Source organism: Lolium rigidum, chromosome 3 (assembly GCF_022539505.1).
Source record: "Lolium rigidum isolate FL_2022 chromosome 3, APGP_CSIRO_Lrig_0.1, whole genome shotgun sequence".
Classification (NCBI taxonomy): domain Eukaryota; kingdom Viridiplantae; phylum Streptophyta; class Magnoliopsida; order Poales; family Poaceae; genus Lolium; species Lolium rigidum.
Window position 1 is genome coordinate 147,860,773 of NC_061510.1, and position 15,132 is coordinate 147,875,904.

At 41.9% G+C, this 15,132-nt stretch overlaps 1 protein-coding gene across 1 annotated transcript; it reads right to left on the reverse strand.

The window, feature by feature from the left end:
* Nucleotides 1–242: 242 nt before the first annotated feature.
* Nucleotides 243–1,094, reverse strand: LOC124698384 (protein PFC0760c-like). Its single transcript, XM_047230865.1, has one exon. It carries the CDS (start codon nucleotides 1,092–1,094, stop codon nucleotides 243–245), a length of 852 nt encoding a protein of 283 aa, XP_047086821.1.
* Between the last annotated feature and the right edge of the window lie 14,038 nt (nucleotides 1,095–15,132).

The following is a 15,132-nucleotide window of genomic DNA, read 5'->3' on the forward strand; positions in this document are numbered from 1 at the left end:
TTATTATGTGTAAAAAGAATACAGAGATAGCAATCTTTTTTGTGAAGACAAAATGTATTATTCATCAATTAGTCTATCCAAACGGAAACACACGCCGAAAAACTTTCAGGACATACTGGAAAAATTACACGCGATGGACCCTTCCTTACGTGCCTACCTAGTTAATCATCTACTTGGACTGAAGAACAAAACATGCATGTAATCGTAGAGAGGACACAGGGACACACGGAGTCTGCGTCCGGCTAGACGCCACCGCAGCGGTAGACGATTCTGCACGTCCGTCCGACCCGGACGACGTACTTGTGCTGCGGCTTGACGAGGAACGGCGGCAGCCGCAGGAGCGCCTCGCAGACGCAGTCCTTCTGCACCTCCTGCAGCCACCGGCAGCAATCGCGGTACGCCCGGAGCTCCTCGTCGTGGTGGTGCTCGTGGTCGTGGTCGTCGTGGTCGTGGTCGTGGTCGGAGTCGTCATCGTCGTCGTGGTCATCCTCATCGTCGTCGTCCTCATGGTCGTCGTCGTGATCGGGATCCTCGTCGTGGTCGTCGTCATGGTCGGGGTCCTCCTCGTGGTCGTCGTCATGGTCGGGGTCCTCGTCGCCGTCGCGCACACGCCCACGCCGGCCGCGCCCACCGCGCCCGCGGAGACGCCCTCGTCCACGTCCGCGCCCGCGGCGGGTGTGGTTGCCGCCGTGGTGGCCGGTGCCGTTTCTGGCGAGGTGGCCGCCGGTGCCGTTCCTGGCAACGTGGCCGCTATCGTTGTTCGCCAGAAGCTGGCCGAGGGAGGCGAAGTTGATCACCGCCGCATGTCCATGGCGGTGATGGACGCGGCGGTCACCGTCTCCGCCGTGATCGTCGTCGTCGTCGTGCTCATCGTCGTCATCGTCGTCATCATCATCGTCGTCGTCGTCGTGGTGCTCGTGGTCGTCCTCGGGCGGGCTGGGAGGCAGGATGGAGCAGGCCTGACTGGCGATGGCGAACTGGCTGATGCAGAAGGCCTTGGCCTTGGCCTGCTGCGCGGCGACGGGCGCGAGGAGGGTGGGGAGGAAGAGGAGGACGGCGGCCAACGCCGCGACGTGGGCAGCCGATGCCGCCATATCTGAGCGAGCCGTGGCAATGTGGAGTGCCACACTGCCACTTCACTTCTTATAAAGATGTGCAACCAAGTCAGTGATGTTCATTACAGAGGTTATTAAGTAGTTGGGGTCAAGGCTGGGGGTGGGGAGTGACGAGATCGAAACGGAGATGCACACAGCGTGGTGCATGGTTGTAATTAGTTAGGTGCTTCATAGCGATGGCGTGCATCGAGGATTGTTCAGCCATGTCCACCTTGTTTACATGCATGCACGCGTTGTTGCTGAAAGACCAGTGGCAATTTGGTTGTGCTGAAAAGTTATAAATTATTATGTTCGTTAATCTGAACAAATATAAGCGTGTTTTTAATTGCTCACACTTACTTGCAGTTGTAAAACTATCTTGCTTGTTTTTTTAGCGGATATTAAGCGAATCCCCTTCTTGGCAACCGATCGCTCGAGCGAGCGAATCTTGTCGGCGCGGAGCGCTCGCGCGGACGCGCGAAGGCAATTCCCTTTTCGCCGCGTCACGCGTGTCACGCTCGTTTCTATTTTTGGTAACCGATCGACTTTCCCTTTTCGGCCCGTCGTTTTCGAATTATTTCGAATCGATTTGGGGTTCGCCTCCTTCCGCCCGTTATCCTCTCTCCCCTGTTCTCGTCTCATTCAGCCCTGACGGAGAGGGCGACGGCGACGGCGACGGCGGATTCGACGCTCCGGTTCCTCGTGTCTAGTGCGCGACCTAGATTTCTCCTGCCGTCGCTTCACTAGCAAGCTCCAGTCGAGTTCGGCGCTGTAAGGTTAGTATTCCAACTGGATCTAGTGGGGAGATCTAGGTCTCGCCGGCCGGTTTGTTTGTCCGGCGAGGGATTGTTTTCCACCGTGGAGTTCCGGCGATGGATTGTTCCGGCGAGGGTTTGTCTTTTTGGGTGGATTTTGTTCTCCGCCTAGGTTCCTGATTCGTTCCTCGGTTCACAAACCTCCGTTATCCGGGTCTCGTCGGCCGGTATTGTTTTGTGCGGCGAGGGATTGTTTTCCACCGTGGTGTTCCGGCGATGGATTGTTCCGGCGAGGGTTTGTCTTTTTGGGTGGATTTTGTTCTCCGCCTAGGTTCCTGATTCGTTCCTCGGTTCACAAAACTCGTTATCCGGGTCTCGTCGGCCGGTATTGTTTTGTGCGGCGAGGGATTGTTCCACCTTGGATTATTTTTTCTGATGGGATTTTTGGTTTTGTCCGGCGAGGGATGGTTCCGGCGAGGGTTTTTTTTGGGTGTGTTTTGTTCTTCGCCTAGGTTCCTGCTTCGTACCTCGTTTTTTCTCAAATCTCTGTTATGGGATCGGCTGTAAATTGCGTTTTCACTTATTTCAATGTTCATTGTAGTCCGATTTTTGGCCTGTTGCACTGTTTTTTGTCCACAATTTCTATGGTAATTGTAGCAGGAGAAAGCAGAGATCATGCGACTTGTTTTTCTAGGTGTTCACAAATCCCTGTTATGGGGTTTGTTTTACCAACCCACTTACTCACTCTTCATCAACTAGTATCTCAACGTTTAACCAATATATACATTCTGAAGTTACCAACCTCTTTTTTTCCCCTGTTATGGGGTTTGTTTTACCAACCCACTTACTCACTCTTCATCAACTAGTATCTCAACGTTTAACCAATATATACATTCTGAAGTTACCAACCTCTTTTTTTCCCCTGTTATGGTAATTGATTTTACTAAGAGTTTCTCATTATCATGGCATCTGTTTTTGTATTGCAGCGTTGTTGTTTCGATGGCGGGCAGCAAGAAACAAGGTGGTGATCATCTAGGTGTTCGCAAAATGCCCAATGCTAGTGAGCGCGCTAGGAATCGGGCGTCTCCTCTTCCTGTTGTCAGGTTATATGAACATCTAAGTTCTGATCAGAAGAACTCGATTGGGGATATGGATCTTGGTTCAATGCTTGACATCAAGTGCCATGTTCTTCACAATCCATTGATAAGCTGGCTCGCTCCTTTGTATGATAGTCATTCCCGAGAGTTTGTCATTCAAGGGCGTGGTAGAATCCCTCTCAATGCTGATTCCATTTACCGTACACTCGGTCTTCCGCGGGGGGATATTCCTGTTGTGTATGCAATGGATTCTGTCATAGAGGCTCGTCTAGGTCCTTTGTTATTTCCTGGCCATAGCAGCACGCCGAAGATTACTGGTCTGTTCACAATGCTGTCAGAGATGACTCAGTATGATGACATTTTCAAGCAAGTTTGGATGATGTATCTTGTTTGTACTTTGCTTGCACCAACAACGTCTAACAAAGTCAGCAACAGATGTTATCCTATACTGGTATATGTGTTATCCTCTAGTTTTTTTAAAAATCATTCAATTTTTTTATCAATATATGTGAACAATCATTTTTTACGCGGTGTTTACATTATTTTTTTGTAGGACAACATTAGCAATGTCAGGAACATGAACCTTTGTCAGTTTGTGTGCGACAGATTGCATGATGAGCTTTGTACTGGGAAGCCTTCTGGAGGCTGCCTGTTCCATATTCAGTTACTGTATGTTGACTCTTTGGATATTAGCTCTCTTAACCTTGACCTTCCAGATGGTAGATTTGTTGCTAATATATGGTCAAAGAAAGATGTTGATACTCGTGCTTGATGCTGACTTGAAAAGGGATGGATCTGGTTATGGGAATCTCGAGGTTAGTTAATCTTTTTTGTGTTTCTCATGTTATGACATGAACTTTTGTGGTCGATTTTGTGCAAGCTGATGCATTTTTTGTTTTTGTCTTGTCACTAATATCGCTTGAAGCCACACCTTGCTATAAATTTCAACTTGTTTGGAGGTGCAGCTAGCTTTGAAAGATGGGTTGAAACCAATACCGCACCTAACCGCCCGAAAAATGTATGATACAGTGATAAGTTTTTAATTTTTAGTTTTTTGTTTTTCAATTTTGTATGGTACCATTACATTTTTTTAGTATATCTCTTTTTTTTAAATGAATTTTAACCTTTTTCATTTTTTGTGTGTTGTTTTTTGATGTAGCGTAAAGACAAGGTTTCTAGATTAATGGGTGAGTTTGCGTCTGGTCTCACTGGTCTAATGAGTAAGCTTGTGCAAGGTTTGACTGAGGTTGATGATGACGAAGTTGTGTATACTGCAAAATCTGATAAGACATTACGCTCTCAAATCGTTGCCTCTCGTTCATCGCATGATGGAGGTGCTGCAAACACAACCTCTCCTATTGCGCAATCAACTTATGATCGTCCTGATAAGATTGTAGGGAAATCACCAATACGCCGTCTCAAGAATGTGCCTTGCAACCAAAGTGCTGATGCTACAGATGTTGGGGGGATGTGCCTTGCAAGCAGATTGCTGATGTTACAGATGTCGGAGGGGATGTCCTTTGCAACCAGAGTGCTGATGCTACAGATGTCGGAGGTGCTATTACTGCTGATCCATTGAATGTTGTTGATTCCGTTTCATCACCTGTCTCCGAGCAAACTAATGTTCCGGTCGAGGCCCGTGTTGTTGAGCAAACTCGTGTTACCAGTGTCTGCTGCAAAAGCCGCTTGTGGTGCCAAAGCGCCATGTCAAACCGATAAGGTACCTGTTGTCAACTTCGGTGACAATATGTCCGACGGCGAGAGTTATCATTCGACAATGACGGTGATTATGTTGATGAAGCCGTTGCTGATCGCTTTGTTATTCAAAGCGGACGTCATGTGGATGTAGGTGAGCATGGTGATACCGTGTTGTCGGAATGTGCGGGAGTGCCAAGCCGGACAACTCTTTCCGGTGTTGCGACGGTTGTTCCCGGTGTTTCTCCTCAACTGGTTTCCACCGGTGTACCCATGGATATTGATTGTGTCTGTTGCGGAACCATCCGATGCCGATGCTCTAGTACGTTTTATGGAAACCGATATCACTCGTTGCATCGGCAGATAATAGGATTGTGTTTCGTGGTCTTGAAAATCTTGCGGACACTCGCTGCTATGCATATTGATGGTGTTGTTGATGAGCGAGATTTAGATATTGGGAAGCAAGTTTTATCTGAAACAAATGAAGCTGATCTTCTTCGTGCCAAAGATGCCAGTGCTGATGGTGCTGTCATTTCTGTCGGTACGAAGTCAGGCGAAGTTCTGAGTTCTAGCCTTGAGGTTGCTGTAATGAATGAAGGCAATGTGAAAGGATTATCTGATGGTTATGATGTTGTCAGTGAGACAATCAACGAAGTCGTGAATGATTTGAAAAGGAGTAGGTGTGCTCTCGATGCCTCTCGAAGCGAAACGTACTTGTGTTGTACGCGAGGATAGTTCCGTTAATCTCGTACGTGAATGAACCGTCATCTGCTCCTAAGAAGAAGCCCAATGTGAGAGGCAGAAGGTATTTTTGATCGACCCCGTTTGAAGTTACTTACCAATGTATTTCATGTGTAGCTATCAACATTTCTGTCGTTGCATTTTCTTACATTTTTTTCGCTGTAAATGTATTCATGTCTTTTTCTTTTTTGCTCTTTTTTTGTATTTCGTGTAATTTTACCAAATACCATCTCATGAACTTACCAATGCCTTTTTCTGGTAGTTATCAAAACGCTGGTTGTATTTGCATGACATAGTATGTTTTTATACTTCACTGTTTTTGTAGTTTTTTCTAATAATTTTAAGTTTCTTTGCTTTTTCACAGGCAAGCTGTTTATAAAAGTCAGGTTGCTACAAGATCTTCACCACGACGAGCTCCTAGAGGTACTTCTTCAGGTGTTGCTGATAACGTTGCAGTTAAATCAAAAGTGTATACTTTGAAAGACCGTCTTGAAGGCTCAACAAAAATTCAAGCTGCTGGAACATCTACTGTAGTTGAAACTGGTAGTCAGATTTTATCAGAGGTTGTTTCTGAGGATGCTGTTTTCTCTTCCAAGTCTACAAGTGAAACTGTTCCAACAGGAAAAGAATATGCACATGAGGATCCAGTTCAAGTTAGCTTTGCAACTGGTAGCCAGATTTCAGCGAGTTGGTGGTTACGATGTGGTTGTCCCTTCTAAGTCTACAAGTGAAATTGTTCAAACAGAAAAAGAATCTCCACACGAGGAACCACTTGAAGTTAGCTTTGCAACCGGTACCCGGGTTTCAGCGAGAGGTTGGTTCGATGTGGTTGTTCCTTTTAAGTCTTCAATTGAAATCGTCCCAACGAGACAAGAATCCGCACATGAGGAACCGAGTTGAAGTTAGCTTTGCACCTCAAGATTCTGGTACCGGTGTTACAAATCAGATGGCTGATCCTGTTGGCGATGTTGACCATCATGCATCCGCTTCTCTCTGGAACAAGCTCGTTGTTGTTGCTCGTGATGCTTGAACAAAATGCAACAGCTTCTCCACAAGGTATTTGCTCTCTCTTGTTTTTTTCGTTGTATCGGTTTATGTTTTTTGTATTCATTGTTTTTTCATTCTTTCATTGTTTGTTTGACTTAGTATGAAACATTTTTTAAAATCAGATCAAACTGTTACTGTTGTTAAGAGAGCTAAATTTGTTGCTGCTGATGGCAAGCTGAGTCTCACTCCTGGCATCCCTATAGATCTGTCTGCTTATCATGTGTCTGTTGTAAATACATCTGCGTCTGATAAAAGCGCTTCTCCATCTGGTAATATGATTTTTTGTTTTGTGCTTTTTTTTGATTGCTTTTTTTTTGTCACGCTGCTGCTCACAATATCATTGTTTTTGCGCAGAGGCATTAGGAAATGCTGATGGTCATGATTCTACCATTTCTGCGGATGTTGTTAAAGAATCAGAAACTGCAAATGTGTCATCTATCCCTCCTACTGGTTAGATCACTTTTTCTATCTTTTTGTGTTTTATTTTTACAGTTTTTACTTTCTTTTTATTTTTCATGTTCTTTCTGTTTTTCACTCAACCTTTTTTTACTTATTACATGTTTTCTGTGCATGTCTTGTTCCATCAATTCATCTACGCCCGTTCCGCGTATTATCTCCCACTTGTAATCTATATATGCAGAATGCGTACCATCAGGGCAAGTAAATGCAAGTATCCGTAATACGTTTTCAAGGAACAAGAGAGGGAGGAAGAAGAAGAATTAATTGCTATTTTTACAAAACCTGCCTTTTTTATGTATCATTGGGGTGTGGCGAAGTGATGGTGCTCGTTGAGTTGGTCGATGTATTAACTTTTTATTTTATTTTATATGGGTGAACAATATCCCGTATGAACGCTATGTAATTTTATCGCTGTTTATATGTAATGGATGATTTTACCTTTTTTGTTATGAATAATATCGATCTGTGTGAGTGAGTACTGTTTGTTTTTTCTTCCCTATCTCTTTTATTTTTTTTGGACCTTTTTCTGTTTTCTTTTTATACCTTCATTTTTGTGTTTTTATTTGTGGCTACATGTGCGGTGATGTTTATTTTTGTCAATGAAGACGGAGGTGCAACTGACTTTCAAGAACATTGTTTTGATGACTCCGTAGACGGATCGCATCCTGTAATTGCCACCGAAATCGGTAACAATGAAGCTGGTATGTCCTACTCTATCTTAGTAGTTAAGTTTTTCATATAGAATATCATGTCCTTGTTTTTTTACATTTTGTTAACTTTCTAATTATCCTTTTTTGATTTTCTCGGATGATTTGGAGGTCCTTTATATTACTCCAGCTTTGCCGAGTGCTCGTTCATAATTTACTCGTTGCCGTAGAACTCCAAGGACCAGGCTACGCATGGAAAGGGTCGTTCTTCCTTCGAAGTTCATGCTACCTCCATACAATCGAGTAACTTGCACCGATGAGCAAGAATTATTGTACCAGCAAGTTATAAAGCACAACAGCGACTCTCAACACTCTAAAATAAAACAGTATGTCAGGTTTCTCATGTATACGCAATGGTGTTCTTTTTAGATAATTCATTACTTTTTAGCAACTTAGTTTGATCATGTATTCCTTTTTCTGGCAGATCAAGGTTTTTGATGATTGACCCTATGTGGGTTTCCACTGGTGACTTAGCTAGTAGCGTTATGCCTTCTGGAGAACTGTCAACAACGGTTGCCGAAATTGGAATTGCTGTTCTTCAGGTTGACTGTCCGAAGAAGAAGATAATTTTCCCATGGATAGTAACTGTTTATTTGCTTGAAAGAAGATTTAATTCAAGAATACTGCAGAAACATTTCAGGATGGATGATAAGTATAAACTTAGTCACCAAAATCTGGTAAACTTTTTTCTGTGTTTTTATGTTTTTTCGATTTGTGTTACTTGTGAACATTTTATTTTTTAATGTTTTCTCTGACCTTTTGTTTTTATCTTTTCTTTTTTTTGTTTTGTTTCAGTTGTGTTTTGGTGTCCTTCAGAATCTTGGAACAGAAAAGAAGCCATGTGGTCATTGGTATTCACTGTTCTTGAATTTTGAGAAAAAAAGGTTTGAAGTTCTTGATTCTGCGCGTGGTCACGATGATGAATCGCTCATTAATCATTCTAGTGATCTAGTCGATGCTATCAAGTGCATGTATCGTATAAATTACTCTAGTTCATCAAAACAGATTGATGACTATGAGTTGGTTTTCATTGAAGCTCCTAAGCAAAATAACAAGTATGTTCTCTTCTTTTCTATCTAACTTATGCTTTGTTCACTCGTTGGACATTTCTTTGTATTTGATAGCTCACATATCTTTTTTCTGTATCTTTCTTTTTTTTTGAAGCGTTGATTGTGGTTATTTTATGCTCAAGTTCCTTGAACTTTGGAATGGCCGTGTTGTACCTGCTATCACTTATGATCAGATACCAGCACTTAGGAAGGTCCTAACATGGAATTGGTTAAACCACCCTCTCGAACAAGTTGCGAATTGGAGGTACCTGTTGGAAAGCAACGCTCCGTGAGGTATGAACTACCAGATGCAACTCAAATAAACTACCACTTACAGCATAAATAATCTACTTTCTCTTTTTTACTTGCAGTCTGATTTAATTAGCATTTTTTCTTATTCTTTTTTGGCTTGGTAATTTGTAACACTAACCGTTGGTAAATATATGTTTTAGCGGTTGGTAAGGGGGGGGGTGGGGGCAGGTTGGTAGTTTGTTACGAGCTAAAATGTCATTTTGTCTTTTTTTGTTTTGTTTGTAACTTAGTTTATTTTGCTGTTCGTGGAATTATCAAAAGGGCTGGTAAAAAATATGCTAAGAAGTTGATAAACACAGGGAAGAGCGGTTGATAACTTTCTATAATTCGACCTCGTCAGGGGTGTTTTTGGGGGGATGGTGTTGATAAGTTCATGTTCTTTTTTTCGCAGCTGTTTTGATGGGCGGCTGGGTTGATATTTTTTCATGTTTTTACATTTGATAAACAAGCTTGCTTCGAGGGTTGATACATAACTGGTCGGGCGTTGATAAGTTCATTTTTCTTTTTCGATAGACGACTGGGTTGATAATCATCAAGGATAGTTTTCATAATTTATGGAACGGAAAAATAATTATCCAAATTGTAGTATTACAAGTTCGAACGACAAACACAGCATGACCATTACACAAATGATTGTACTCCTTCTTTCATTGCATACTTCCATCATTCTTTTCGCTCATCCTTCTTGCTTTGTTATGGGTTCCCTTCTTCTTTTTGGGAATCCATCCCTGGTATGCTCTTGCCAACCTGTGTATTTTTTTTACATGGGATAAATTTAGTAAATGGTAATAACTTTTTTAATAGTTTCTTTTTGTACTTCTGTGTATATTTTCTGTAAGTCAGTACAGTACCTTGTCTCTGTCCGGGCACATAGGCCTTTTGTGTCCAGCCAACCTGCAAAGTCCACACAATCTTGGTGCAGCCTTTTTCTTTAGTTTTGCAGCAGATTTCTCATGGAAATTCATAGGTCTTTCACCTAGGTTGAACCCTGGATTTCCGACCGTGGTGGATCCTTATAAGGGCGATGCTCATCTTCATTTTTTCTTGGTCACTTGAATTTTTCTCCTCGGGGTGTATCTGTTCATTGTTCTGTCCATGATTGTTGTCTTCTCTATCTTCATGACGCATATTGTCGATATCTTGTTGAACTGGGTCATAACCCTTTTTCTCTTACGTGTGACTTTTTCTTTCGTACGGAGGCGTTCAATTGCATCTTTGCATATAGCTTTCTTCAGCTCAGCAACTCCTTCGACAAACAAGTCGTATGACCTATCATCCGTGCGGACGAGTAGATAGTATGTGTGATATTTTGCTCATTTCAATTGCGTGTCCGACAGCCAAGTGTGTGTTACGTGATCTTCGTGTTGCTTCTTCTCTCCGTCAATCGCGCTACCTCTATTCCAGCTGCGAGTAGTCCATCTAGGGTTGATGAAACTGGCTGGAAGCTCGGTCAAACCAATATGACTAGCCACCCTCGGGACATGGCAGCACTCGTATTCCATCGCGAGCCATCTTAGAGCACGAGCACTTGTACACATCGTCATCAGAGGAAACACTAACCACATATGTTAATCTGGGGAACTCTGCATTCCTATAGTTAGCCACCCTAATCACTCTGTATAATCTTTTCTCTTCCACAACTTCAACGTTGTAAGCAGTACACTTCCTTAGCTCTTCAGCAAACTTGCCGTATATCGGGTCTGTGTAAATTTTCATTGCTTCCCTTTCAACGAGATTGAATCCCCAATTCACAGACTCCTTGAACTCACTTTTCTCTCTTAGGCGATCTAGGTCGGACTGTTTTTTTTCTTGTATTATGATATACTCCTTGAAGAATGTGGCAATCGAGTCCTTCCTTTTTACATAGTGTTTGAATAAGGAATTTGTGCTCTCACTTCTCCCCGTCGATGAAGTGAATGGGAAGAATCTCTCTTTGAAATATGCTGGGACCCACTGAGCTCTGATGTCATATATCCTGTCCAGGTGTGGCTCTCCCAAAGCATTGTAGCGCTCCGATAGATCATGCCGGCTATTTTCGAATTCCTCCGGAGTAAATGAGTTCCTTATAACCGCTCTTAGTTCTTCCTTCGAGTCCCTCTTCTTGCGAAGAATAGGGACAACTTGTCATCCAGGTTCTTGCTGATGTGAAAGTTGCGAAACGGTGCCATTGTGTAAGGTAATGCTTCGAGATATTGCAATCCTCATTGCAACGTCTTGGTCTGTTATTATAGTTTACGGGTGCTTGTTGTCCATAGCGGACAGGAATTCCTCAAACAGACCACTTGAAAGTGTCTGCTCTCTCATCCTCGAGCAGTCCTACTCCGAACACGGCTGTTTTGCCATAGTTATCAACCCCTAATATTGGAGCAAATGGCATCCCATACTTGGTTGGTTGAAAATGTTGTATCAAATGATACAAATTGCCCAAACTTCGAGTAGTTTGCCCTCCTATCTGGTCTGTCCAAAATATACTTTTCACTCTATTATCGTTGTCAACATCAAGTGAATGTCTGAATCCAGGCATCTTATCACGTGCTTCCTTGAATAGTAGCAGCAACTCTTCAATGTCCCCGTTCTTAATTTTCTTTCTTTCTTTTTCTAGCTCGTTCTCTAGGTTTTTTGTATCAAATGGAACTGCCTACGAAGCTTCCCCTTGTTTTCCTGAATATTTTCATTATGTTCCTGGGTGGAACTCTTGTTTCTTGTAGGATGTGGATCGAGTCTTGTCCGATGCGGACATTGACCTGTGACACTTCATGAACCTTACTATCCACTCGACGGAGCTAGGCTGTGGTTGTGTTCTAGTCTCACGTTAGTTATTGACCACTTTCCTCTCGTATTCCTTCACAAACATTCTGACTTTGCATTTTGTCTGCACAATCCTGGAAGTCCGTCTCTGTCTGAGTGCACTGTCAACGTATGTATCGTCACGGCACCTGTTGCATGAGAATGTTTGTCTTGTTATTTCATTGGTTTTTCTAGACTCGTAGGAGGTGTCCCTTTTTATTGCAAATCCAACCCTTCTTGCGTACACTGCAAAGAAGAAGAATGCATCATCTTTTGAATCGAATTCCATCCCAAGCTCGTGGGAGTAGATGCCTCTGATATCTCTTGCATTGTTGGATACTTCTTGTTTGCAAACATTCTGTCCATTTCAAGCTCTTCAGCAGTCGGTACCTCTGGATTCAGCACTGACTCAAGAGTTTCTTCATATTTTTCATCTTCTTTGTTCCCATGCTCATCACCATTTGAATAATCAGCATTGTCAGCTGGGCATGCATTCTCACCGACAAATGATGCACCATCCGCATGCAATTACGGGATGTTGCTATCGGCATATCCTTCGTTGTCTTCGTTCTCGAATTTGAGCTCCTGGTTTTCACATAGATGCATCATGGTTTTCGGGGTATCGGCTATGGTGTTTTGATATTGTCTCCCAAATAAACTCAATGTTTTTACTTTATTTTTTGTTTGTAAATTATGTTACGTGAAGCAATTTGACATGTTACCTCATTTAAATCGAAGTCCTTGCATTTTTGTTTGCTCGCCCTTGTGATGTTTGATGACGTATGTCCTTCCGCTTCCGAGTTTTGCTTGTGCATGTAAAAACTTTCTTCAACTGCTTGTAGCTCTGCCAAGCTTTCGAGCTCAGCTCTCTCTTTCCTTCTCTGAAGAAATGCCTGTAATGTGTAACAAATACTTTTATTAGTTTTTCTTTTTTGAGCATATGAACAAATCCCATCTCTATAGTACTGCAGAGGTTCATTACCTGTGCAAATTTATCTACCATGCTCCGAGCACTGTATCGGTGTCTTCCATGTCATAGAACCAAATATACTTTCTGCAGCAGTTATTTCATCATCCTGTTGTGTTTTTCCCGACTCATTCGCATTTGTTGTATCCATCTGCAAAAGAAATTATTGTTGTATCAGAGTTACTCTTTCGTTTTTACATTTGTTAGTCATAGTCACATGTTTATGTATATGAGTTTAAATCAATTTTTTCTTTTCATATCTGCCTTTTTCAGATAATGGAGGATTTAACTTTTTTGTGTGCAAGTCAAGAAGAGTCTGTGCTGCTATGGACAAAGAATTATGGACAGTTGATACACAGTGTTACCATTTTTTTTGTTCTACGTGTGCTGTGTAACTTTTAGTACACAGGAGGATGTTAACAGAGATTTTCTTAATTCTGTCTCTTTTTTGTATTTTTTTTCTCTTTTTGATCTGTGTAAAGTGGTCAATGTTCTGTAAGTTTCTCTATGTGATGTACATTGTACGTTTTTCCCCATGTAATATTCTACTATGCTTGAACCTTTTCTATATTTTTTCTATTATGGTAAATGAAGGTAATGTACATATGATTTTCTAGGTTTTCTAGATGAAAAATGCATGTGCTAAGTTGAATTAAGTACTAACCTTTCCTTTTTTATACCGAATGTCTGGTGGGTGAATCTCCTATCTCGGATCAAGGACTCATCCCGTAAACCACTTTGGATGATTTTTGTCTATAACTCTGAGCACCCTAAATCTCTCTCTCTAGAAGTTCTTCGTGAAATTTGTATTTTTCGACCGTGGGGGGTAGAAGTTCTTTTCGTGGCTGGGTTTAAGAAAAAGGATGATGGTCAGATTTCGTCCGTCTGGTGCACTTGCTCCATTGCTTTTTGATGTGCACCAGGCGGAAGCTTTTTTTGTTTGGTTGAGGAGAGAGATGGTGGCGATGGTTGGTGGCGGAGGAGATGGATCTGTCCCCGATTAGATCCTGGGGAAGAAGGAGTTTATCTCCTTCTTTTTTTTCGGTTTTTACTGATGAGGTTTTGATTATTGTGTACGTGACCCTGTTTCTTATCTTCCTCTATCTTTCATTTCTATCCTTGTGTGTGTACATGTCCACCTGTTCCGTGGGTATTTTTTATACTTTATTTTTTCGAGGGGTTTTTTGTCAATAGGTAGATCCTACCTAACCCGACGAGCTGTCCCCTTTCCTCTTTCATTCTCTTTCCTCTCCGAGACCATTCTCCGTCAATCTCGTATATTTTCCTCCAAGAAGGCGCTAGGCGTGTACGGAGGAGAAATCATGGGCGAGATCCATCTAGGTCGTGTTTTCGGATCTGTTTTTTTGTCTTGCCCTTTGTTTCCTGTTCAATTTCTTCATACCTGTACCTTTCTTCCAGCTCGTAGGATGGCTGGTTTTCGTACCTCTTTTTCTTTGGCTTTTTCATCTTTTTGCGAGATCCAATGATTTTTTGTTCCCCTTATCTTATGATGATTCGTCTATACTCCCTTGTACCTTTTTCCTGGATGATTTTTTGTTTTCCTCCAGGATTTTTGTTTGGTTTTTCTGTTTCATATTGCTTTTTTTCTCTCAGCATTTCTTTTATTCGAATGACTGAAATATCAATTGTGTTAATCAAGGTACACCAACTTCTTTGTTTTTTGCAGGGTATGGAGATTAATCTTTCAAACTAGCAATCCTTCTTCTTATATTTCCTTCTTCCATCTGCAAGCCATGGATGGGAATGATGCAGCAACGGTATAACATGATTTTGTTGTGTTTGTCTCTTTTTTCTTTTTTTGTGTTTATCTGTTTTCTTGTATGTCCCAAATTATATATGTTTTTTGCTTTTCTCGTTGATCATTTTATTAATTTTTTGTGTGCCTAGATCATAGTTGATGTTCATCAACCTGTAATGTCTATTCAATGCCATGTGTACAAGGTAGTGTGAAGGTGCTGTCATTTGATGGTTTGTTTGTGTTCATTAATGGGCGTTTTTCCTTTACATATATAATTCTAGATTGGAAATTCGTTCTGAATTTTAAGCAAACTTGATTACACTCTGATGGTTAGCTAGATTGGAATTTTGCTTCTGAATTACAAGACAATTCGAAGTTAATTTGCCTTACTTTCGAACAAAGCTTGAAATAGTAGTCCGGACTTGATATGCACCATTTTTATTCGAGACCATAGTTGCATCAGCCACGACTATCGGCGCCACTCTCTTGGCCATGGGCGCTTGATTCATGGAGCAGATCTTATGGTTCATTTGGTGCTTTTTAGTGAACCACTCGCTTACGAATTAATATGTGTATGGTTCAACTTACTATCTGCTTGCTTGTGCTTCGTTGAAGGACTTTTTTCTTTTCTTTTTTTCTTTTAAACCTGTACTTGTATTGGGA

Coding starts and splice junctions, on each gene's coding strand:
- LOC124698384 (XM_047230865.1), bottom strand. CDS start 1,094: ATGGCGGCATCGGCTGCCCACGTCGCGGCGTTGGCCGCCGTCCTCCTC.